Below are 25,361 nucleotides of genomic sequence, written 5' to 3' on the forward strand. Positions count from 1 at the left end.
TCCCCTCCAGTTCCATCCATGTCCAGCCATTACTTCTGCCTTCCTCCTCAGGATGTGAGGTCCCGGAGGTAGGTCGTGCTCTCAGAGTGAGTGCCCTGAGAAGCAAAACCCAGTTACTTCCAGGAAGTATGGAAGGCCTCTTTGGGCCTCAGTTTCCCTTCCTGTGAAATGGGAGCGAGGAGGCATGGGCTCAGCACTCCTAGAGCCCTCTCCCACCGAGTCTCTCTCAGCTCCCAAGCCTGCCCCCGTGGAGTAGCCCAGAGGGGGTGGGGTGCGGACAGCCTCGAGGACAGCCCGCTCCCGACGGTTGCCACACGCTCCGGGGCCGGGACACCCTAACCCCGCCCTCCCCGTTCGCGCGGTCGCTTTAAGGTCGGGCGGGGCCGACGGCTCGGCCCCTGGAGCTCTGACCCCGGCTGGCAGGGAGTCTCCGCCGGACCGACGGCGCGCGAGGACCCGGATCGGAGGAAAGGTGGGGCGGGCGGCGTCCCCCCGTATGATCGGAAGCGCGAGCGCAGGGGTCCCGGGCTGGCGGCCGCGCGGGGGCGGAGGGCGAAGCCGGGCTCCGCACGCCCCTCGGCGCCCCCGGAGCGGCCCCGCAGCTCACAGAGGCCTTGCAGGGATCGCAGCCCCCGGGGGGCGCGCGCCTGGGGTGCGGCGGGCTGGGCACCTCTCTGCGCCGCCTCGCTGGCGGCGGGAGCGGGCCGGACGCCCGGCGGCTGCGGGTCGGGGGCATTCGGACACCCCTGGACGAGAGCGAGAGCCGGAACTTGGAACCTTTGGGGGACGCGGAAAGCCGGGCTAGGGGACCGCCGCTAGGGCTGCCTCCCTAACGCCGTTGCGCCTCCTGTAGACCCGAGGGACAGCCGTCCCCAGGATCGCGGCCGCTCTCAGGTCTCCGCGCCTGAACCACGCCTGACCACCTGCCACCCGATGGCTTCCTCCAAGGTGGGTGTAAGCTTACTTCTCTCCCTCCTTCCAGAGCGTCCAGGCTTCTCCTAACGCCGATCCCGCCTGGACCCCTTCTCTTCACCTTGACTAGGGCGACTTGCCCGTGGAGAGTGGACACCCACGTCTCTTCCTGTGTTCTAACTCCCTGGGTGGCCTTGGGCACGGCAGTCAGGGCCTCAGTTTACCCGGTAGTTGATTGGGATGGTTCGGACCACTTCCTGTCCAGCTGGTTTAGTTCTTACAGAAAAGTGGCACCTGGAGTTCTCTTGTTGGTAACATAGACAGTGTGATCGTGCCCATTTTACAGAGGAGGGAGCTGAGGCGTGGAGAAGTTAGGTAAATTGCCCAGTGTCAGAGCCAGGGTCCATCCTTGTCCAGCTCTGTGTCACCATGCTTCACTTACAGCTTGCCATCCTGCCACCTCAACTTTATAACTTGCTTTTCCCTGCCAAGCAGAATTTGAGCTCGGGGATGCTGAGAAGCTTCAAGGTTACAGAGCTTGGCCATAGTTAGAGGGAGTGACAAATCTGGTGCAGGGAAGGGCCTCTTCTGGCTGGTGGGAGGTGGGGGTGGCAGCAGCAGATAGGCTTCTGGGAGGAGATGGTTGGTGTTTGGACTGGGTCTTGAAGGGGGGAGCTGTGAAATGAAGGTCCTGGATGGGGACAAAGGGCTCCCAAGGGCAAGGTCCCCAGGCCCCCAGGACTGGGTTCAGGTTTGGCACTGATCTCAGGCAAGCTGTGACCCTCGAAGCTCCATAATGCCGTTGTGAGGATTAAGTCAGGGGCCACCTGTAAAGTGCGCAGCCCATGTCAATGCCCAGTACATGTCTGCTTGCCGCCATCCTCATGTGTGTAGGCCAAGGGAGAAATGGAAAGGGAAATCCCACCTGCAGACCGTCTTCATCTCTGAAGGGCAGAGTTAATGATGATTCATATTTTGCGTTTTTATTCTCTTCTGCGGTTTTCTCTCTCCCCCCCCAAAATGCACAACTACTGCTTTTTTTTTAGAAGCTTAAAAGCATCTTAAATTACCTTGTACAGGAGCAAGTTCTTCAAGTGTTGAGAAGCACAGCAGTTCCTGGCTTGGGGCCAGGTCCTTCGCCTTTCTGGGCTAGGTCTCCTCGTTTGTAAAGCAGGAATTTCTTTCCCTGCCCTGACCACCCACCTCAGTTGTGGGGAGTGTGAAGGGGTGCCACAATATACTGGCGAGGGCTTATTAACTGTTACGGATTTGCTGCGAGTTTCTAAATTGTTTTTCCAAGCGGATTTCTGCAGCTTTCCCTCTTGATAGCCTCTCCTAGCTGTGTAGCTTTGGACAGGGAATAGTCAGGTTCTTTTTCTCCCCCACCACAAATGCTTTGAGCTGGAGATGGGAGGCCCTTGCCCCGTAGACAGATTCACAGGAAGAGAACAGCAGGTAATTTACGGATGGCATTTTTCTATATGCTTCTGGTGGCCTGGGGGCTCAGAAAGATTTGGGGTCCACGCCTAGAGCACCCCTGTTACATGTATACATTCTCTTTTTCTCTCACACCTACACACGTGTGCTTTTAAACACATTTGGGAACCTGCCCTTTTGAAGTCTAAAGCTTCACCTACTAGATCTTTTTTTTTTTAAGATTTATTTATTTATTTTAGAGAGAGAAAGAATACAAGTGGGGGGAGAGAGAGAGGGAGAAGGAGAGGGAATCTCAAGCAGACTCCCCGTTGAGTGCAGAGTCCAACGTGGGCTCCATCCTAGGACCCCGGGATCATGACCTGAGCCAAAACCAAGAGCCAGCCTCCTAATTGACTGAGCCGTCCGGGCACCCCTTTGCCTGTTAGATCTTGAACATTTTACTAGGACCCTCGGCTCCCCCAGGATCGCACCTTTGAATGGCTGCACAGCAGGGCATCATTTGGGCGCAGCACACTTGGCTGGGTGAGCCCCCATTCGGCAGGTATTCCTGATCACCGAAGTCTAGGGTCTGTGAGTTCCCCAGTCCCCAGCTTCACTGATGCAGATTTTGCAAGAGGAGACGGTGTCTCTTTAACGTCTCCTAGAGGCCTGCTAAAGAACCTGCCCTTTATAAGGGAAAGGAAACAGGCCCCGGGGCAGTTGGTAAGCTTACCCCAGAGCTGCAGAGTGGGGACCAAAGGCAGGCCTCCACTTTGTGGCTGGGTGCTGGGGCCGCTGGGATCCTGTGTTCCCTCCCTCCTCTCAGCTGGGAGGGAGGCTTTTCACATAGCAGGTGTTTACCCAGTAATACTTTCCCTCACTTAAGGGAATTTCTTCAGCAAATGTGTATTGAGCTGCTACTATGTGCTAGGCACTGGGGACTATAGCTGTGAACGGGGCCAATGTGGACCCTGTCCTCAGGGCGCTCACTGTCTGGTGGGGAACACAAGCAAAGGAGAAGTTAAACCCAGACAGAGAAGTGCGGTGATCCAGGAAGGCCCCGGGGACTTGGTGTTTAAGTGGAGGCTTCTTGGGTGAGGGCCAAGCTGAGCCTTGAGGGAAGATAATGGCAGATTACCAGACTGAGAGAACAGCGCGTACAATGGCGTAGAGGTTGGCTTTGGGGACAACATGGATCTGGGGTCAGATTTCCTCCCAGTGTGTGTTTTTCCTGTGCATTTTTTCTTTCCCTGATGGCGATAACCCACCATGCATAATTTGGTATACTAAGCCGAAAAAAGGAAGATATCTGCATTTTCCCCCTAGTTGTTCAACATTGGCGCTGAGCTTGTTTTCTCAAACGGCTTATTGATATTCTATCCAGAGGGTATGCCATGCTTTACTCACCCTGTTCCTGTAGTTGGACATTTGTTTAGGCTTCCTCCAAATTAGGACCCTTATAAGTAAGGCCAGGGTGGACACCTTTTTGCACAAAGGGGCTACCTGTCGTGGATGTCAACTTGGGGCTCCTCAGTGCCCTCTTCCACATCTGCTCCTTTACCTGCCCTGGGTCTGTGCCTTCCTCTGCCAGCTGGAGGGAAGTATGGCCCTCTCTCAGGATTGTGACCGGGGGAAGCGAGCCACTGCATAACCAGCAGGTCCCACCCGTGGAAGGCCTGGTGGGTCCAACAAGTGTGCCTGCTGGTCCCTCCCAGCCTGTAGCAGACGGGCCGGCAGGGGTGGGGGCGGGGCGGCAGGGAGCCATATGCACGAGGCTGATGGGGCCTGTGAGGCCTGGGGGGGCTCCCGGAGTGAACAGGGCCACACTTACTGAGCTCCAGCTGGGTGCCAGGCATGGTGCTCAGAACTTGGGACACGTTTTTGGTGACCTCTGAAACAGCCCTGCAGAGTTGGGAGTATCATCTCTTTTACAGATGAGGAAAACAGAGGCACAGAGGAGTCAAATGACCTCTCCAGGGTTACACAGTGATCTCAGACAGGCAGGGGAGGGCTGAGACCGGGGTCTCCAGTCCCGCAGCAGGCCTCTGTCATGGCCCATTTTCTCCTCTCTCCCCTTCTCTGTATTCAGACGTGTGACGCGAGCCGAGGGGCCTCCGCTCTGCGCTACTGCATGACGGTCAGCGGCATGGTGCTTCTGGTAGCTGGGACACTCTGCTTCGCTTGGTGGAGTGAAGGAGAGGCAGGGCCCTGGCCCGGCCAGCCAGCCCCACCCACTGGGCACCCCATGCCTGAGGCCCCCAGGCCCCTGCTCAGGCCGGTCAGCTTCTTCTGCTGCGGTGCAGGAGGCCTGCTACTACTCTTGGGCCTGCTGTGGTACGTCAAGGCCAGCACCCGGGGGCCTCCCCGGTGGGACCCATGTCACCTCTCCAGAGACCTGTACTACCTCACTGCAGAGCCCTCGGAGAAGGAGAGCTACAGGTCAGCAGGGCAGGGTGGAGGTGATGGGTGGGGGTTGGTGCATAAGGCACTGTCACGCAATCAGGCCTTTGTGTAGCAAATTCTCATGGGGTTTTTCCTCTGGACCAGGCCTGGCCTATGTGCTGGGGATTTGGAGGCTGATCAGCTCTGTCTTGGAGGAGTTTAAAGCCCTTTGACAGACTTTAACAACCAAGGTAGTTAGAGCTGTCAGAGAGGGGCAGGCATGGTCCTCTGGAGATGTGGAGAAATCCAGAAAGGCTTCCTGGAGGAGGTGGCAGTTGAGCTTAGCATGGTATGGGGCAGAGGACCAAAGAGGTTAAGAGCCCAGGCCCAGAGGTCAAACCTACTGGGATCCTCTCCTGGTTCTGTCACTAACTAGCAAGTAGAAAAGTAGATCGTGCGACCTTACTGAGCCTCAAGTTACTCATCTGAAGTAAGACAGAGAACAGCACAATAATAGCAAACACCTGTATTCACCCATGTGCTGGACACTGTTCTAGGTGCTTTGCATATATTTACTCATTTTGTATTTACAGCAGTTCTCTGAAGTGGGTCCTGTACCCCATTTATAGATGAGAACACTGAAGCACCCAAACACGAACTGACTTGCCCAAGGACACCCAGCTAGTACACGTCACAGTCAGGACCTAAACCCAGAGTCTGCACTCTCACTGCTCCCTAGCTTAGCGGACATGCAGATGCAGAACTTAGCCCAGCCCCTGGCACACAGTAGATGCACAGTAAATGTAACTTTTCCTCAAGTGGATAAGGTAGAGAGAGGAGGTTTAGGCAGGCAGGAGAGCCTGTGCAAAGGCTCGGGGGCAGGATGGGGGTGGAGACAAAATCTTGCATTAAGACCATATATCTCAACCTTTTAAAAATTATTGCTCCCGCTAAGGAGCCTTTTTGGGCATTTTTTTTCTTCATCCCCTACCCCTGCCATGAAACGTTCATGCCACAGATACACTGCTCTGTATGTATATCTGTATTGTAGACATAAACGGAGTATCACCAGGATGCCAAGAACCCACTTTTTGCCCTGTGGTGGACGCATGTGTTACAGTGCCTACTTGTTACATACTTATTCATTCAGTCAAGTATGGGCTGTGCCTACATATCCAGGGCCTGCATACAATTCCAGTCCTGTCTGCCTGCAATGTAAAAATCACTGTTATCATTTACAGAAGAAGAAGGTGAGGAATATCCAGCTAGCAAGTGGCCAAGCCTGCTGGCTGCAGAGCTGGCCTTCTCCCACCCCAGCCTGCAGTCACTGGGTTTTGGGGTGTTAGGGGCTAAGCCAGACATTAGTGAGCTGGCCTGGAACCTGGACACCCTTTTCCCCTTGGGGAGAGGGGAAAATGTATTCTGAGTTAAAGAATGTAACAAATTCTTCCCGCTACTGGCCTGTGACTCCCCGAGGTCAGAGACAATAGAGTATTCACCAGGGGCCACTTGGTACAATGGTCTGGCCTTGGTTTGACCCAACTGTTAGAGGGAAGGGCAAGGCCTCGGGGACTCTCCAGCCAATCCCCTCACTTCTCCGCTGAAAAGCCTGGGTCTCACAGAGACCGAACATCTACCTGGTCACACAGCGAGTTAGTGGTTGACTGGAACCAGGCCAGCCCTCAGGGTGCCCTGGACTCCAGCCTGTCCCTCCTCGCCCAGCCTGGCCTGACCGCTTGGGGTGGGTGTTGTCTGTACACACAAGCATGTTGACTCAACAGGGTTGGGGCCACAGTGTGTGTGTCACGTGGGGCCAGTTGGCCTTCATTCCCAGCAGGGCCAGGGAGAAGCCCACCCTGGAGGGTGCTCATGGCCCATCAGGTCGGGAGACCCAAGTCATAGGTCCAGACCGAGGATGGCCAGATGTCGGGGAGGCTGCGTCGGTGAATGACTTTCTTGTCCCTGAAGCTGACATCGCTCGGCCCTGCTGCTTTGTGAGGCCAGTCTCAGGCCCCCATGGGGAGGCTACTCTGCTGGCGGCTGGACAGGAGGCCTCCCAGGGCCCCCACCCTCAGTGAGCCCAGCAGAAAAATCCTGTCTATTCAGACATGAGGCTTTCAGCATCTGCTCTTTCATCGATAAACGGTGTGTCCTTGAGCATGTTACTCGGACTCTCTGAACTGTGTCTGATTCCTCATCTGTCTTCTGGCCGTGACAGAACTTTCCCCTGAGATGGCTGAGAGGCTCGGATGAGGTGATGGATGAGGAAGTGTAGGCCCTGCAAGGTTCGTGCACACTTTAGCTCTGCTGCTGGGCATGACTGTGCTTTATAGCTTGCCGGGCACTCTGGTGCCCACTCACATGATTTGAGCCTCAACGGTAGGAGATAAGCGTAAGGATTAGGCCCACTTTACAGACAAGACAGCTAAGGTGTGGACAGATTAGGGCTTGGGTTGGGAATAAGGGTGATAGGTGCCGTTGGCTTGAGCTTTGCAATTAGACAGGGCTGGGGCTTTGCTGTTTTGTTGATGCGTGACCTTTCCTTGTCTGTACAATGGCTGAGAGCCATGCCCCCAGTCTTGTCACAGACATGACGTAGATTACGGAACTTACACACTGGGCAAATAGTAGTTCATCCTGGTCCCTTTCCCTACTGTGGTTGCCCGACTCTGCTGAAGGGTAGAAGAGGGAACGCGGGGCCCAGGCTTCCTGCCCCCATGGGGCTCCAGGGAGTAGGGCAGGCCCTAGCCTCGGTGGAGCTTGCTGTGCCTGGGGATCCTGCCACAGTAGTGGCGCCGTATCCAGAATATTCCATGAATGGAGCCTCCATCCGGAAGTGTGTGTGATATGGCCTCCCTGCATGGGGTCTTGGGGTCCCCAAGTTCTAAGCCTCCGGACTGCGGGTATGGAACTTGGGGCTGGCTGGGTGCCGCTGGTTACTAAGGCCACAGCACATGGCATGAGGGCCACTCCATGTCTGCCCTGTAAGCAAATTTTCTGCGGTAGGCCGAGCTTACCTGGCATCTGTGCCCTGCCCAGTCAGCTGTTGCCTGCTCGGGTGATCCCGGGCATACCCCACATCTGGGTCGCATCTCCAGGGCTTGGAGAAACAGGGAGAGGCAGGGGTATGGTTGGGAGGGGAGCAGGGCAGAGGACATGGGGCTCTGGAAGCTGCATTACCCACCCTTTTCTGAGTGTTGTCAGAGCTTTTTCCATTTTCCCTGTCCCTGAATCTTTAAAGGGGAATTGTTATCCCCATTTTACAGATGAGGAGAAAGAGGCTCAGAGAGGTCGTGTGAACACTGCCTAGGTCATGCAACAATAGACAACAACAGAATCTAGCTTGCTGGCCTCCAGAAGCAAAATTCTTTGCCTGCCCTCACGTGCAAAGGATGCTGGGAGCTCAGAGGAGAATGAGACCCCTTGGGAGCTTCCTCAGCTGCAGGGCTCCTGGGCTGTCTTCCAGAGGAGGAGGGTCAGTGGGAGAAACATGCAGTGGCACTAGACGGGGAGCCCAGGCTTGGCTTCTGGCTGGTGCCCTCCATCAGGCTGGCACACAGGCTGGGGGGGCAGCCCTGGGCTCCCCACCATGACCCTGTCTGTGACTGTGACTGGACCCTGTCTGTGACTGGCACTAGACGGGGAGCCCAGGCTTGGCTTCTGGCTGGTGCCCTCCATCAGGCTGGCACACAGGCTGGGGGGGCAGCCCTGGGCTCCCCACCATGACCCTGTCTGTGACAAGCCCATCTCCCCAGGGGGTCACTCTGAGGGTTTTGGTTGCCTGGGGCTGAGAAGACACGTTGTCCAGAGAAGGGCCATGGCCCCCGGCGGGTGACGGGGGCTCCCATGAGGGGCAGCAGCCAGTGTCCGGCACAGCCCCCCACCAGCCCGGAGAGTGAAGTTCCCTCCACCACCTCTTCTGACCCCCAGGCCTGGCCTCCTGCCATCTAGATAGGCAGACCCCCTGGTGTGGATTGAACTGCTTCCTCATCCGCTCCAGACTGATGAGCATGGGCAAGTGACAGGCTCTCTGAGCCTGTATGGCACTTACCGTGCAGGAGATCTGTGACAAGTTTTGTCCCCCATGCCCCTTCCTCACAGAGACTTTTGAGATTTTGTTATTGGCTTCTGTTTATGGAGCGTGTGCTAAGTGCCCCTTCCCCTATATCATCTCAATTAATCTTCATTTAGTCCCGTGACAGAGGTGCCATTATTGTCCTCATTTTATAGATGGGGAAACTGAGGCTCAGATTAATGGAGTTACTGACCCCACCATCTTCCACCAAGAATGGGGCAGAGCAGAGAGTTGAACTAGCCAGCGCCCAGACTCCTAACTCGGTGTGGGAAGCGACCTTCAGGATCACATGGTCGGCCCCTGTATCCGGCAGCATCATCACCAAAGCAGAAACAGCCCAGACTTAGGATCAGTGACACTCCCACCCGCCAGGGTCCTGGGAAGGGAAGAAGCACTAACTCCCTAGAGGTGACCCACCAGGCTTCTGAGAGTGTTGTGGCTAGGATACGGGTAACCTGTTTTTGGAATCTAGCCCGTGGAGCCTGGTCCGAGAAGCCTCACAGGACCTGGTCTCTGCCCTCAGTCCCTGCAGGGTAGTTCATTTGTTGGAGGTAGGGCACGTCACAGGAAAGCCAGGCTGTTGACAGATAGATGTGGTTGACCTGGTAGATACTGAGCTCTCCATCTCTGGGGTTATGCAAGTGTAGGTAATCACTCTGCAGGCTTATCATATGGGGTCTCAAGTGTCCAGATGGGCAGGAGAATTGTCTCCCATCCTTCCTTGACCATCCACAACTCCGGATCTTGTAAGGGATATTACCAGAAGCTAGAAGTCTTTGTGCCTATGAACCATCACTCTGTCTTTCAGCAAACATCCCCAGACCCCTGCCCTCAGGCCTTGGATGCTCAGTCCCTGGTGGGGTCAGTGCGGTGATAGGGAGAGAGTGTTCTGGGAGCCCAGAGCAGGGAGTGAGAGCTATGCTGGGGGAGGGACCAGCCAAGGAAGCTCAGCAGAGGAGTCTTACAGGACAAGGGGGGCCTGGTTCTAGCTGAGCGGGGATGGATTTCCCCTGCAGAGAGAGCTGAGGAGGTACAAGGGGCATATGTGGGCGGCTAACGGCGTGGGCAGGGAGGGCAGAGGGGAAGGGCTGAAGCTGCCAGGGCTGGCTCATGCCAAGCTCCAAGAGTGTAGCCGAGGCGCTGGGAGGCCCGCACAGGGTTTGGACCTGGGCATGAAGTCTTCCCCAGCCCCAGCCTTCCCTGCTCTTTCCCTGCACACAGTCACTTTCGCCCTCGCCCCTGCTACAGCTGCTCTTCTGTCTCGTAGGCTCCCAGAGGTGGCTGCCATCCCCACTTACGAGGAGGCCATGTGCTGCCCACTCGCCGAGGGGCCCCCGACACGGCCCATGGACCCCCTGGAGGAAGGCCTGAAGGACAGTGCCTTTGGGGATGCCCTGCTCAGGACCGAGCGCCCCCTGCCGCCGCCCAGCTACGAGAGCATCATTGGTGCGGTGCGTGGCATCTATGGAGAGACAGGCCCAGCTCGGACTGCAGGTGGGGGAAGCTCAAGGCTCCCAGCAGACCCCAGAGCTGGAGACAGGTGGTGAGCTTGGGGTGTATAGTGCAGGGCCTGGCACACGGGAGGCACGCGACAAATGTTTGCTGCTGAATGCTCGCGTATTGACCTATTGCTGTGTAACAAACGGCTTCAATTAAATGCATTTCATTCTCTCTCGTGACGCTAGGCGGTGCCTGGGTCTGGCCAGGTGGCTCTTCCATAGTCCGCGATGGTGGGGCTGCAGCCCTGAGGGGCCCAGCTGGGCCAGAATGTCCAAGACGGTGCACTCAGACGGCTGGCCGTTAGTGCTGGCTGTCAGCTGGGGGACTCTGTTGTCCGGATGAGAAGGTGGGGGCCCAGGGGCAGGGGCAGGACGGGCCCGAGGTCGCACACTGAGTTTAGAATCGGAAGGATGTGGGCTCTGAATTCAGACCACCTGGGCATGCGTCCACCCCGTACCAGTTGAGTGACCTTGAACAAGGGACTTTGCCTCTCTGCCTTGGCTTCTGCCTCTCTGCCTTGGCTTCTGCAGATGTAAAAGGGGAATCAGGAGTGACAAAGGCCCCAACCCCTACCCGAGGAGCTGAGTTGTGAGGACTGCATGAGGTGATAGCAGCTGGTGTTGTGAGGTCACATGGGCCCTGCGGGCGCAGTCCTAATGCTTCAAATGATAAATGCACATCTTCGCCCAGTGGCAGGTGTCTATGAGTACTCAGCGATGTCCGATTTTGTTAGTCACCCCCCTCCACCGAGGGCAAATTTGGCCTCTGCTCCCATACCTCCTGTGACACGGAGCTCATTACCTAGCCTTACTTTCCAAAATGGCAGAAAATGTCTGTTCTCTGCCCAGCTACATTCTGCATCCCTCACTTCCACCTCACCCCATTCACAGATGAGAAAGTCAGCTCAGGGAGGTGAAGTAACATTCCCAGGGTCACACAGCAAGCAGAGATTCAAAGTCCTGGGGCTCAGTCAGCTGGATAAGGGTGGCATTCCCTGAGGGCCGACAGTACGTCCGGGCAGGCCTCTTCGTTGTTTCACGCTGTCAGGATGCTCTGCTACAGGTGGTGTTCCCATTTACCAGGTGAGGAAACTGAGCCTCAGAGGGGTAAAATCACAGAGAATAACGCCAGAGCCGGTGGCTTTAATCAAACTTGCCTGTGCTTCTCTCTCTGGCCTCCGTCTCTTCTGGAACTTCAGTCCGTCCCTCCATTCCCCAATATCAATCAAGAGCCTACCCCTTCTAGCCCCTGGGGTTACAACAGTGAACAAAACAAAGTCCCCAGCCGGCAATAGTGGGAGACAGACAAGAGACAAATAAATAGTGTATCTAGCATGACAGATGGGGATGCGTACTACGGAGAAAAATCAATCGGGAAGGACGACGGAACCCCGGGGCGGGGAGGGGTACCGCGGTTTTAGACGTCAGAGCAGGGAGGCCTCAACCTGAAGATGCCCTTTGGACAAAAGCTTGAAGGAGGAGCGGGAGGGGGGCAGGCAAATGTCTGGAGGAAGAGTTTTCCGGGTAGAAGGAAAAGCAGGTGCAAAGGCCTTGGGGTGCCTTGTGTTCTGAGAAGAGCTCGGAGCCAGGGGGCCGGAGTAGAGTGAGAGGGGGCAGGGCGGGAGATGGGCTGGGGGGGATGGGGTGTGCGGCAAGGGCACATTATCTAGGGCCTGGGAGGCTGTTTTGAGGTCTCTGGGTGCCCTTCCAGGGTTCTGAGCAGAGCAGTGACATGGTCTGACCTGGAATCTGGGTTGAAAAGAGACTGCAGGGGGCAAGGGTAGAAGCAGAGAGCATTCAGGGAGACAGATGATGGGGGCTGGGACCAGAGTGATGGGCAGAAGTTGGGGGTGAGAAGTATTGGATTAGAGGTTCAGAGGTAGAGCCAACAGGATATGGTGTGAAGAGGAGGTAAGGACACTGGCCAGGATATCCAGGTGATGGCCTGAATAATGCTGGAAGGATGGAGGTGACATGGGAGGGGCAGGTCTGAGGAGGTAGGGGAGGAGTATGCAGGGTAGGGCAGCGTAGGGGCGAAGGTGTGCATGGCATTTAGAGTTTTAGCTCCAGCCATTACTTACCCTTGGGCCTTTGCACTTGCTGATCACTGAATTTTTTTTCTGCCCTGACAGAACTCCAAATGACCTCTCAAGGATCCCTTGAGAGGGATCTGGGTCCCTTCTATGAATCTGTCCTTCCTCCCATCCCCCCCCAGTCTCTCCCTCTCTCTGCTCTGTGCATGTGTTGGACCTCACCCACGTCTCAGAACCTTACAGTGCCCCAGAAAGTGGGACCAAGTGCCATCACTCTCTGAAACCCTGTATTTATCAGAGTGCCTCACACTTCAGGGTGTCCGGCATGTAGTAGGTGCTCAGCAAGAGACTGATTGGGGACCTGGTTTGAATTCCCGGCTCTGCTAATTACAGGTTTTGCGACCTTGGGTAGCTCACTTTGCCTCCACGAGCCTCAGTTTCTGCATCTGTGAAATGGGTGTGATCTTTCCCCTCTCTGCCTCTGAGGTTCTTGGGTGGATCCTGAATCTATCCCATAGGAAGAAAAGAGCGGTTAGCGCGCCCTCTGCTGGAAAACGAGACCCCTGACCCGCTCCTGCCACTGACGCCCGCCTGGCTGGGAGGGAAAGGCCCAGGCAGGCGGGAGGGGAGCCGCTGGGAGCACGGAGAGCTGGACACACACGTTCCCCTGTCACCGTCACCGCGGCTTTGTGGAGGAGGTTACATTAGACCCATTCTACGGAGCACCTACTTGTCCCAGAGCTTCTTACGCTCTGTCACTCCCCTTTTTTTAAGAGGAGAGAAAAGGGGGAACCGAGGCTGGGTCGTGCAGAGGAAATAAAAGGTGGGACGCGGAGGAAAATGCTCGGGTGACTGGGAGGCCTCTCTGGAAGGGCTAAGGACCAAATCTATCTGCATCGGGGCTGGGGCTGCATGGGTCTTGGTCCTCGTTTAGCCACCGACTCGGTTTGGGGAGGTACTGGCCAGTCCCTGCCACTTCCCAGGCTCCGTTTCTTCTCCTGTGAAATGGGCACGACACGCGCGGACAGGGGCAGAGACGCCTGATTGAACCGGCGTGCGAGTGCTCTGCAGAGCGCGTGCTACGACGGCCACCAGGGGGCGCGAGAGGCTCCCGCTGGACTGGGACCGCGCACATTCCACTCGCTCTCCACCGCTGCGCGAGGACCCCGCAGCGCGGGCTGAGGCCCCTGTGGGCCTCGGTCTCCTTTTCTGGGCGGGGCACCTCTCGCTTCCTTTCCCCGAGCCTCCATAAGATGATGATAATCGTGTTGCCCTGGAGGGTCCAGCCATGTTGATAATCAGATCACAAGGCACCTGTTCCTCCATTAGGTCACTTCCCAGCACAGTACCTAGGATGTGGCCTAATACCACTTTCAAGGCAGAGGTGACAAGTCTCAAGCCCAGAGTGGAGCCACCAGCCCAAATTCACCTGGGGAATCAAACCTGGATGTGACCGGGTGACTCCCAGCCCTTCCTGACCCCTTAGCAACTTCTCACTGTGAGGGTCTCCTGAGCTGTTACAGGGGACCCCACCCCCCTCCCCCGCAAACTGTAGAGTGCAGCCCGGCTGGATCTGACGGCTGGTGAAGGAGAAACCGCCGCTGGAGAAAGTGTCTGTGGGCAGGAACACCAGGCAGAGGGTGTGAACGTAGTTGTGGTGCCTGGGACAAGCACAGCTCATGCTGGGGAGGAGGTAGAAGGTAGTGCCGACAAACAGAAACCCCCCAAAACCTACTAAGTCTGGACGCCCGATCCCACGGTGACAATTTAACCCTGTAAAAACTATAAAGTTACCATCTTCCTTTAGAGAGCCCCATGGCCTTCATTTTCCCATAATCCTGTAAAGGAATCTGATTTTTCCCATCAGCCCGTCCTCAGGACTGAAACTCCAACCTTAGAATGCCATTCTTAGGGTGAAGGCATCTTCCGAGGTTAGGAGGCTGAGGACTCCCTGTCAGTCATTCACACCCCACAGGGGCATCAACACACACAGACTTTCTAGGGGGCAGCTCATTGGGAGCTGGTCTGGGGGAGCACAGAGTATGAGAACGGAAAGAGGAACCCAGGGAGGCCAGGCCTGGAGACAGCTCTGGTCCTGGGAGGTGCGGTTATTATCCCCATTGTACAGGGGAGGAAAACTGAGGCACAGAGAGGGAATTTCATTAAGAGTATGCTGCCCCTCGGCAGAGGAGCCAGAACCCACGCCCTGGCCACCAGGGCCCGCACTTTTAATCTTGATCCACAGTGAGGCAGTATCACATGGTGCTAGGCGCACGGTCTCTGGGTTCCACTTCCAGGGGCTCTGCCATTTCCACCTATATGACCTTGGGCACTTTACCCCGCCCCATCCTCCTCTGTAAAGTGGAGATAGTAGTAGTTGCCTCACGGGGTTCCCTTCGTTGAGTTCATACCTGTACCACATGGACAACAGTGTCATGCCTGCAGCCACTGTCCAATAAATAGGAGCTATTACTCCTTAATCCCACATGGGCCCACGACCTTGAAGAGTCCAGAGTGCTTCAGGATCCTCAAACGCTGGCCCATGGGATCCTGGAACCTTCCAGCGGCATTCTAATGTCTTTTGGCTGTGGCATTGTACCCTGCTTCCCTGGTCGGATGGCACGGGGCCACCTGTCCAACCCAGCTCGGCCCCACACAGGCAAATGAGGTGATGTCAAAGCCTTGGCTGGGGCCCAGCCCCTGAAACCTCCCCCCTCCCTCCCTCCCTCATGTTTTCCCTCATTCAGATTCACACACACACACACACACACACACACACGCACGCACGCACGCTCCGGCTGGGCCCAGAGGGAAGGTGAGAGGGAGCGAAGGTGGGGGTGTGTGGCACAGGGCCACCGAAGCGTAGCTCCTCCAGCCTGGTGAATGGTGCCCCCAACTGCCGCTGACCCTGGAGGGAGCGCCTGCCTTCAACTGGAAGCCCCGATCTGCAGCGATCCCTGAGCCTCATCCTTCTCTGTGTGAGCGTGTGCAGGCGTCCACACGGGTTCGCCAGCCACCCTCACCCCCAGGCCCGGCCAGGCAGCCATGGCCGACGAGAAGACCTTCCGCATCGGCTTCATTGTGCTGGGGCTCTTCCTGCTGGCCCTCGGCACGTTCCTCATGAGCCACGACCGGCCCCAGGTCTACGGCACCTTTTACGCCATGGGCTGCGTCATGGTGATCGGGGGCGTCATCTGGAGCATGTGCCAGTGCTACCCCAAGGTAGGTGGTGGCGGCCTCGGGTGGGCTGCAGGCCCGGGCCCAGGAGGGTCCTGTCCTGGGTCTAATCCCCCATCTTTCACTGGTCTTTCCATCCTCCCCTCTTCTACTCTCTTTTCTTACCTTTGCCCTCATGAGCATCCCTCCCTCCCTCCGTCCCTCCATCTCTCCCTCCATCCCTCCCTCCGTCCCTCCAGGCCTCCCTCCCTCCGTCCCTCCATCCATCTCTCCCTCATCATAAGGACTGATCAGAAGCCCCCTGGGTCTGGAGCCCTGACCATGAGGGAGACGCAGGGAAGCCCGACACACAATCATGTGCTTGAAACCACAGCTAAGGAGTGTTTGCTGCCTGCCAGGCACTCCTGCTTTCACGGAGTATGTAGTTCATCCTCACCCAGAACTTTCTGGTACCATCTGTAGTTCATTTCACAGTGGAGAAACACTAGGCTCAGAAAGGTGAGGTCCCACAGCTCCTAAGTGTCAGAGTTGGGGTTGCAGCTCAGCTTCATGTGACTTAAAGCACAAGCCTCCCCCTCGGAGGGCTTTCCCTGTGTCCCAGAGCTGCTGAGAGTTCCGAGGAGGGTCAGCCGTCACCTTGCCCGCATAGGTGGGGCGGTGCTCCGTTCTTCTGTTTAATGTATTCCTAGCCTTCTGAGTGACTTAGTGATGAGAAGAGCACTGGTTTGGGAGCCTGAGTTCTAGTTCCAGCTCTGTCTCAAACTCTGTGACCTTTGTCTTTTTGAACCTTGGTTTCTTTCATCCGTAAAATGGGCCCCAAGCTCCTATTTCTCCCAGCCCCCCCGAGTTACTATGAAGATCAGAGAAGATGTGTTTTGTAAACGGTAGGGTGCTGTATTTAGGAGAAGGGCTTCCAGTCTCACTGTTACCGGTCCTCCCAACAATGCCTGCACCATGTCAGGTGTTGTAATCCTTCATGGCCCAGAGAGGATGAGTGACTTTTCCAAGGTCACACAGCTGGTCAGACCCAGGGAGACAAGGAGAGAACTTGGGCTCTGTCTCTAACTGCCCGGAAGACTTCGGTCAAGTGCCTTCCCTCTCTGAGACTGTTTCCTCATTTGTACGAAGTGTGTGTCAGGAAGAGGGGTGGGAGAGTGGGTGCATCGAAGGGCCCTGCGGGTCCTGACGTGTAGGGATGTAGGGCTCCAGAGCCCGGGCAGCCCCCGTGACCTGCAGCCCCCTCCTACCTCCCACCTGGGCGGCTGGGCTCAGGGGTTCCGGAGAGGAGGGAGGAAGCTCCTGGGGGCCTGGGCCCGGCCCTCCCCAGCCCTGCCCCCTCCATGGGCCAGCCCTGGGCTGTCAGGGCGTTCGGTGCCGGGGCAGTCTGGACTGGTTTGTAGCCATTTCCCGAGCGGTTTACAGTCAACTAGCCTCTGTCTGTGCAATGTCCTGAGCGCGGGTCATGGCGAGAAGAGGCCCCCGGGGCCCAAGCCACCTGCGTCGCCACCTCTGTTGTCACCCTCCCGGTGAGGAGGCAGGATCCTGGGGCCCGGCAAGGGGACAGCAGGGCTGTGGAGGGCCGCGACTTCTTGTCCTCTCCCCCCTTACCAGAGGTGGCTCTGGAGGGGGCGGGGGGTGCAGAGGGACCCGGTGGCAGTGGCGGGTGAGGGAGAGAGGGAGAGGGAGTCCTACTGGGTATTAATGAGTAACTGTTGATAGATTCACGTGTTCAGGTGCTGGGGGGGCAGCAAGGCAGGGGAGAAACAGCGCTCGCTTTCGTGTCCCAGGCCCAGCTTTAAATCCCTCCTCCCTCTGCCCCTCTTCGCTGACCTTGGCGGAGCCTTGCACGGGCCCCGGTGTGGGGAACCAGTGGGGTCTCGTCTGTGGGGGGCCGGTGTCACACACACTGTCCTCAGGGCTGGTGTTTGTGGCGTTGGGCAGGTCTCCGTATGTGTGTGCTGGGGTGTGAGCACTGGTGTGGGTCTGTGTGGGTGTGTGTCTCAGAGATGCAAGCAAGGAGGGAAAGCATGTTGTGGACCCGTGAGGTGTGCTGGAGCGAGGAGCCCTGTCTCCCACATTGTCTCAGTGCCTGGCCCTCAACAGGTGCTGGTGCCCATCCTCCCCCCCAGTGTCCCCCAAATGGGAATTTTCTGGATTGAAAGAAATATAACTATAAGGGAATGGAATCAGCCAGTTAAGATAGAAGAATAACATGAATTGAGCTGTCCCTGTCTTTGAGGGACTGGGAATCTTGTTGGGGAGACAGTGTTCTGCCTGATGGGGAGGGAGTAGCCTTCGCGGAGAAGATGAGCTGGCCTTTGTAGGCTAAGTAGAAGTTCGCCAAGCAGAGAAGATGGGGAAAGCCTTTCTAAGAAGAAGGAACAGCACGATCAAAAGAAGGAGGTAAAAGCAAGGAGAGTGGGCCGACACGGCTGCTGCACGTGGGGGCTGGAAGGAAGGGGGAGGCAGAGCGGGCTCAGCTCCGCAGGGCCTGGGATGCTGTGCTAAAGAATGTGGACCTTACCCTTCAGTTGATGAGACAAGAGAAGGACATGATTAGCTTTGCAGTTCAGGAGAGTTATCAGGCTGACATCTGAGAAGAGGAAGGTTTGGGGGCAACCAGGCCAGAGGGGGAGGCTCCTTCACGGGGCCAGGTGAGAGATGATGGGGCCCTGGACCAAGGCAGCATTTGAACCCAAGGCTGCAGGAACCAAGAAGACATTGCTCATTCATCATATGTTCAGTCCCTGCTGTGGCTGGATATAGGACTGAGCTTCTGCTGAGCTTGTCTCATTGAATTTCTGAAGTAGACTTGGTCAGATGTGGTGATCAGCTGGACCTCAGGCATGAGAGAGGAGGAGGAATTGGGGCAAAGCTGGAAGATGAGCCAGGCAGGGATGCTGTGTCCATTGGCTGAGATGGGGCAGGGTTGCTGGGAGAAGGGAAGGGTTGGCAGAGAGAGCAGGGCCTCTCCCTGTCTGGCTTCTGTTTCTACCCACAGTTCCCCTAGACCCCTCTCCTGCCTACTCCACTGGAATCCAGTACCAGGCCCCTGATTGGTGGTTGATGGATCTGTCTTCTCCATGGGTATCCCTCACTCCCTCTGTTCCCTCCCTTTGGGGACTGTTCGGTGCTCTGACTACACACAAATCTGTCTGGGTACTCTCCTCCTGAGAACTCCTCCATGGCTCCCACTGCTTCTGGGTAAAGACTGAACTCCTTAGTCTGATGTTCAGGGTCTTCATAGTCTGGTATCCCCTCACCAGTTTCAACTCTGTCCCCCTCTCTTAAAAGGACTTGTGTTCTAACATGCTCCAGCCTTTCCTTCTCCCTCAGGCTTTTCAGTGCAGTGATAATGCCGATGATGTATTTGGTGATGATGATGGTAATAGTGATGATGATAGTGGTGATGGTGGTGATGGTGATGATGGTGATGATGATACGATGATAATGTTGATGGAGATGATGATGGTGATAGTGATGGTAATGATAGGATGATGATGTTGATGGAGATGATGATGGTGGCAGTGGTGATGGTGATGGTTGTAGTAATGGTGATAATGGTGATGGTAGTGGTGATGGTGATGATGGTGATAATGATGATATGATGATAATGTTGATGGAGATGATGGTGGTGGTGGTGGTGATGATGGTGATAATGATGATGATATGATGATAATGTTGGTGGAGATGATGATGGTGATAGTGATGGTAATGATAGGATGATGATGTTGATGGAGCTGATGATGGTGATGGTGATGGTAATGATAGGATGATGATGTTGATGGAGATGATGATGGTGGCGGTGGTGATGGTGATGGTTGTAGTAATGGTGATAACAGTGATGGTGGTGGTGGTGGTTGTGGGCATAGTGATAATGATGATGATGGTGAGGAGGAGAAAGGGGAGAAGGTGGTGACTGGGCCATGAGGTAATGAGGCAGAGGAAGGGGCAGCTTCTAAGAAGTACAGAGCCAGCTGGCAAGTGCAGGGTATCCTTGGTGGGTGTGGAAGATACCAAGATCCCTGCCTTATTTCTAGACATTTGAGAGAGGCTTACTCCTCATAGGAGTTCTAAGAGCCCCTCCATCCATCATTCCCTTCCTCCCAGCAGGATGGAGCTTTTCTGGTGCAGACAAGTGTCTTTTACTCACCATGCTCTGTAGGAAGAGATAAAAGGGGCTGCTATTTTTGACCCTGGTATAACACAGTGGGGTCTTGTCACATATTTGTTGAACAAATTTTCAGTTGAGGAGAGCAAGACTTAGAGAGGTCAGATAACTTCATCTTCCGTAGCATCGAACTATGGTTTACTGAGCAGCTACTATGTGCCCAGCATTGTGCTGGGGGCTTCCTTATACAGTATCTCCTGGGATCCTCACAACAACCCCAGGAGACAGGTATCGCTGGCCTCATTTAAAAAAATTGTGGTAAAATACCCATAACATAAAATTTACCGTCTTATCATTTTTAAGTGTACAGTTCAGTACTGTTCTTTTAAATATATATATATATATTTATTTATTTATTTTTTAGTAATCTCTACACCTAATGTGAGGCTCGAACCCACAACTCCCAGATCAGGAGTCACATGCTCCACCAGCTGAGCCAGCGGGGTGCCCCTACAGTTCAGTAGTGTTAATTAAATGCACCCTGTTGTGCAACTGATCTCCAGAAGTCTTTCCATCTTGCCAAACTGAAATTTTATACCCACTAAAGAATAACTACCCACCCCCCTCCCTCCAGTCTGTGGCAACCACCGTTCTACTCTCTATGAATTTGACTATTGTGGGTACCTCATGTAAGTGGACTCCTACAGAATATTTCTTTTTGTTATTAGCTTATTTCTTCAAGGCTCATTCATGTTGTGGCATGTGTCAGAGCTGCCCTCCTTTCTAAGGCCAAATAATGGTCCATTGCATGTATGTGCCACATTTTGTTTAACTCTTCAGCTGTTGTTGGACACTTGGGTTGTTTCCACTTTTTGGCTGTTACGAACAATGCCGCAAATCTCTCTTTGAGGCTAGCCCCTTTTACAGAGAGGCACACAGAGGCCCCGAGAGGAGAGATGACCTGCCCAATGAAGGAATCTTCCCTAGTCTCCTGGACCCCAAGAGCAGCACTCCTTCTGTCTCATCCCACGGCCTCCTTTATGACCTGCCTTCCCTCTGCCACCAGGTCCCCACCCCATGTGCTGCACCTGCAGAGACCCCCTGATCCCTGAAAGTTCTAGTACAGGGACTGGTGGGTGCAATTTCAGCCGTTCACTTCCCTGTCCCCCACCACAGCCTGACACTCGCTCACCAGATATGGATGAAGCCCCTATTCCGTGCCAGGCACATTCTGGGCACTGGACCAGGACCCTGGGAAATGACAAGATACCACCTCCTCGGGGGCAGGGATGTTTGTTTTGTTTGCTCATTGCTGCCCCCAGTGCCTGGAAGACTGCCTGGCACACAGCTGGTGCTCAATAAATGTCTTTTGGGTGAATGAAGAGCCAGGTGGGAACAAGAGCCCAGAGGTGCATCCACCCACTGGTGCTGGGCCCTGAGCAGATCCCTCTGTTGTCAGAAAGGGAGGCCCTCTGGGTCAGGATGGGTGTGGGAGCCACAAAGAAGCCTTCTTTCCTTTGCCCTGCAGATCACCTTCATACCTGCTGACTCTGACTTCCAAGGCATCCTAGCCCCAAAGGCGCTGGGCCTGCTGGAGAATGGGCTTGCTGCTGAGATGAAGAGGTAGGGGCCAGGCTCTCCAGGGCGGGGGTGGAGCCGGGGGAGCCCCTCAGGCCATCTCCTCTTCCAGCAGAGGGTGATGGAGTCGGGTGGGAGGGGTGGGGGTGGTCTCCTCCGCTGGCTCCAGCTCTCTGCCTTGCCTCCTCACTTAATGAGAGCATGCTATTGGAAATCAGGATTGTTTTGAACTCTCAGTTCTACGAGGTAGGCATTATTATCCCCATTTTAAAGATGAGGGACTTTGTCCTGTCTTAGAGTGAGTTCGTGGCAGACCAAAATCAAAAACCGTGGCAGACCAAAATCAAAAACCGGTGTGGCCCCAGATCCCAAACAGCTGTGACGGCTCCCATGGCGAACAAGGGGCATGTTGATGGCCAAGCACAGCCCTGCGGCTCTCCACTTACAGGCTGTGGGATTTGGGGAATGCAACTCACCTCTCTTGCCCCACCTATAAAATAGGGGCACCGATCACACCTTTCTCCTAGGGCTTCGGGGGGGCTGAGGGAGTTAATATAAGCAAAGCACTAAGAACAGTGTCACCGTTAGTAAGACGTGCTTCCTATCAGCCTGAGATCCAAGCGGGCAGTTTGCCTCATTACTTCCTTCAGTCCTCATAGGAGCCCTGTGAAGTGGGGGGTGTCAGGCCCTTTACACCGAGGAGGAAACTGAGGCTCAAGAAGTACAATCACAGGGCACCTGGGTGGCTCAGTCAGTTAAGCGTCTGACTCTTGATTTCGGCTCAGGTCACGGTCTCAGGGTCGTGAGATCCAGCCCCACATCCGGCTCCGCACTGGGCTTGGAGCCTGCTTGGGATTCTCTCTCCCCCTCTCCCTCTCCCTCTGCCCCTCCCCATCTCTGTCTTTCTCTCTCTCTAAAACAAACAAGCAAACCAACAAAAAAAGTATAATCATGGGCCTCAAACCTCACAGGGAGTCAATGACGGACCAGACCAGACCTGCCTCCCTGGCGGTGCCAGGCCTGGCTCACCAGGACACAGCGGCGAGCACTCTAGCCCTGGAAGGGAGTGGGACCAGCTGCCCTCTCCACGCCTGGAGGCTGTGACTCTGCTCAGAAGGCCGGGCTGCAGGTCCAGGGTCTGTGGCCAGGGTTCTGGAATTCTCTACTTTGCTTGGGGAAGGAGGCAGTGATGATATTTTCTGTTCCTGGCATACAGAGTGACCACATGTCCCCAGGGAAATGAGGTGGCTAGCCCCTGGGTGGGCATAGGACTGCACGGAGCTAAGCTCCGGGCTCCTCCTGTGTGATCTTGGGCAAGGGGTCTAGTCCCTGCACCTCACTTCCCGGAGGGGCTATAGAGAGCAAAGAGAAGGGGACGGCTGGAGCCCCAGCACTGCCACCTGGTGTCTGAGGCACGCAGGGCAAGCCAGCCCAAGTCTCCCAGTTACCGTGGGGATCTGATGAGGCGCCTGACGCAGCCTGGCAGGCAAGGAGCACTCAATAACTGGGATAGTGCTGCTGTGTCCTCATCCGAACCCCGGTCACGACCACTCTGCTTTATGGTGCAGAATCAATGCGATGGTAGGCATGGACTTTTAGCTCACCGTCTGTAACACAGCACACTCTCAGTCAAGGCGAACTGGCCTGCATTTCACAAGTGGACTCCTGGGGTTAACTTTGGAGACGTGGAGTGAGAGGAGAGGTGACTGGTCTGAGAGTCTAAGCTCTGCCACTCTTTGTTGGGCCTCAGTTTCCCCATGCATGAACTGGGTACAGTTACATCCCCCAAAGGCTTAAGATCAGGGGAGACCAGATGTCCAGGGTAGGAGGGTGGGGGGCAGGGGGACAACACCGATGGCTCCTCCTGTGATGCCTGCTAGGTGGACTCACCTGCCTGTTTTTCTCTGCTCTCTGCTGTGCCCTGCCCAGCCCCCAGCCCCCATACGTCAGGCTGTGGGAGGAGGCCGCCTATGACCAGAGCCTGCCCGACTTCAGCCACATCCAGATGAAGGTCATGGGCTACTGCGAGGACCCTTGCCCACTGCTGGCCCCCCACCTGGGACAGCCACAGCTGGGCGCCAGTGATGGAGGAGAAGGTGGCCCCCGTGATGCTCAGGGCTGGATGGAGGCTGCGGTGGTCATCCACAGGGCCTCAGATGAGGACGAGGGAGAAAGCAACCCAACTCCAAGCAGGCCTGGGTGAGTGCTCAGAGTGCAGGGGCGGGGGTGCTACCCAGTTCCGGCGTGAAGCAGGCAGGGCTGTGGGCCACTCAGGGTCAGGTGGGGACGTTTGGGAGTAGTGAGGGCACGGGGGTGGGGAGGCCCTGAGAGGCAGTAGGTAGAGCAGACGCACGAGTCTGCCTTAGTTGGCCAGGCCTGGGTTCGAATCCCAGCTCCTCTGCTGTGTAGCCTTGGCAAGGTTCTTATCCTCCTGAGCCTCAGTTTCCCCGTGTGGGAACAATCACTCCTGCCTCAGAGGGCTGTTGTGAGAACTGGGACAGTGAGTTCAAATCTGGACTCTGTCGCTGATGTGCTCTGTGACGTCTGGCAGGTCACTCGCGCCCACCCTGTCCCTGGCTGGTTATGAACTAGGTTTCTCATTCATCCATTTATTCACTCATCCCACCAAGAATGCTGGGCACCTACTCCCTGCCAGACCTCAATGGCCCCCACCCTGCAGGAGCTCCCAGTCCGATGGGGGAAGTGGACGAGGGAGCAGAAGGTGACACCTTTTGTGGGGGGGGCTGAGGGCCCACAGGAGACCCCTGAGTGGCCAAAGAGGCAGGGGAAGAACCTGGTTTGGATCATAACATAATGCCCATTGCTTGAGCACCTACTGTGTGCCAGGCATTGTGCAAAGGGCTTGGCACATGCTATGTGCTGTAATCCTTGGAGACAACCATAGGAGTGAGTACAATGATGTTCCCCCACTTTGTAGGGGAGGAAACTGAGGCCCAGACAGGTGAACTCACCTACCACTGGGCCTTGCAGCTAGTGGCTGAAATTTGGACCTGGGCAGTCTGACTCAGGGCAACCCTGGCTCTCTGGGCTTTTGTTCCTGCAGCCTCCAGGCCTGTCCCCAGGGACCTGCACCCTTGGCTTCCTTCCAAGATGACCTGGACGTGGGCTCCGATGAGGGCAGCAGCCCCAACCCCTCTCCCCCGGAGGGGGAGGAGCCTCACTGCCCGCCTCGGGAGCCCCGGGCCTGCAAGTGCCAGCTGGACCGCTTCCACGACTTTGCCCTGATCGACACCCCCACGGCAGAGGGTGCGTCTCTGGGGGGCCAGCGGCGGGACACTGCCCTGTCCAGCTACTGGCAGCCATCCCGGGGGATGAAAGAGGAGGAAGAGAAGGCTTCAGACCCAGGTTCAGAGCAGTCAGAGCGGGAGGAGGAAGACTTGTACTATGGGCTGCCGGACAGCCCTGGGGACCCCCTCCCGGACAAGGAACTGGGCTTTGAGCCCGATGCCCAGGCCTGAGATGCATCTGCTCCCTGGGTTCTAGCCCTGCACCACTGCTAACCCGCATGCGACCTCACAGGGCCTCAGTATCCCCTGTCTGCGCAATGGGGTTATGTGGAGGTTCATGCCAGACAGCGGGCCCGAGACCACTTGCAGTGCTCAAGGCGGTGCCTAGGGATGGGGTGCTTGCTGTCCGGGCTCTCCCACTGTTCACTTTCTTTGGGGAAGCGTTGAAGGTAAAATAGGATTCACTGAGAAGAACTGCAGCCACTGGGGCCCTCAAGAGCCTCTTCTGCCTCCCCACGAAGCGGGCCTCTGAGCAAGACCATCCTTGGTGCTACCGTCTGGTCCTCTGTGAAGGCCTCTCAGGGTTCCCGTTCCTATGGAGTCTTGTTGCCCCCCCCCGCCGCCCCGATGTTCCCTCCCTGCCCCACACCCAGGTGGATGGTGGGATCTGTCTTCACTCAGAGCTAAGCACGTCCATCCTGCCCACATCCCTCCTGTGGCTCCCATCACCCCAGATCCAAAACCTTCCATGCCTCACCTCTGCGGCCCTCCCGACTTTCTCCCTGGTCAGCCCCGTGCCACAACCTCTGCTCTCCCTCCCGCTCCCCTAAGCGCGTCCCAGGCTGTCCCCTCCAGCAGCACGCACTTTGCTTCTTTGTCTGTCTGGCAAATTCACGCTCATCCTTCAAACCCCGACACAGATGCTCCTCC

At 56.1% G+C, this 25,361-nt stretch overlaps 2 protein-coding genes across 2 annotated transcripts; both read left to right on the forward strand.

Moving 5' to 3' along the window:
- The first annotated feature begins 340 nt into the window (after positions 1–340).
- On the forward strand, positions 341–10,451 carry TMEM61 (transmembrane protein 61). The gene is made up of 4 exons (XM_027625407.2): positions 341–472; positions 854–948; positions 4,418–4,767; positions 10,053–10,451. Exons 2-4 carry the CDS (start codon positions 934–936, stop codon positions 10,330–10,332), a joined length of 645 nt encoding a protein of 214 aa, XP_027481208.2. The 5' UTR covers positions 341–472; positions 854–933; the 3' UTR covers positions 10,333–10,451.
- A 4,911-nt stretch (positions 10,452–15,362) lies between these two features.
- Positions 15,363–24,962, forward strand: BSND (barttin CLCNK type accessory subunit beta). Its single transcript, XM_035727422.1, has 4 exons — positions 15,363–15,539; positions 21,134–21,228; positions 23,113–23,382; positions 24,248–24,962. The coding sequence occupies exons 1-4, from the start codon at positions 15,363–15,365 to the stop codon at positions 24,660–24,662; spliced, it is 957 nt and encodes a 318-aa protein (XP_035583315.1). The 3' UTR covers positions 24,663–24,962.
- Positions 24,963–25,361: the final 399 nt, after the last annotated feature.

The sequence above is a fragment of the Zalophus californianus genome, chromosome 4 (genome assembly GCF_009762305.2).
Source record: "Zalophus californianus isolate mZalCal1 chromosome 4, mZalCal1.pri.v2, whole genome shotgun sequence".
Classification (NCBI taxonomy): Eukaryota; Metazoa; Chordata; class Mammalia; order Carnivora; family Otariidae; genus Zalophus; species Zalophus californianus.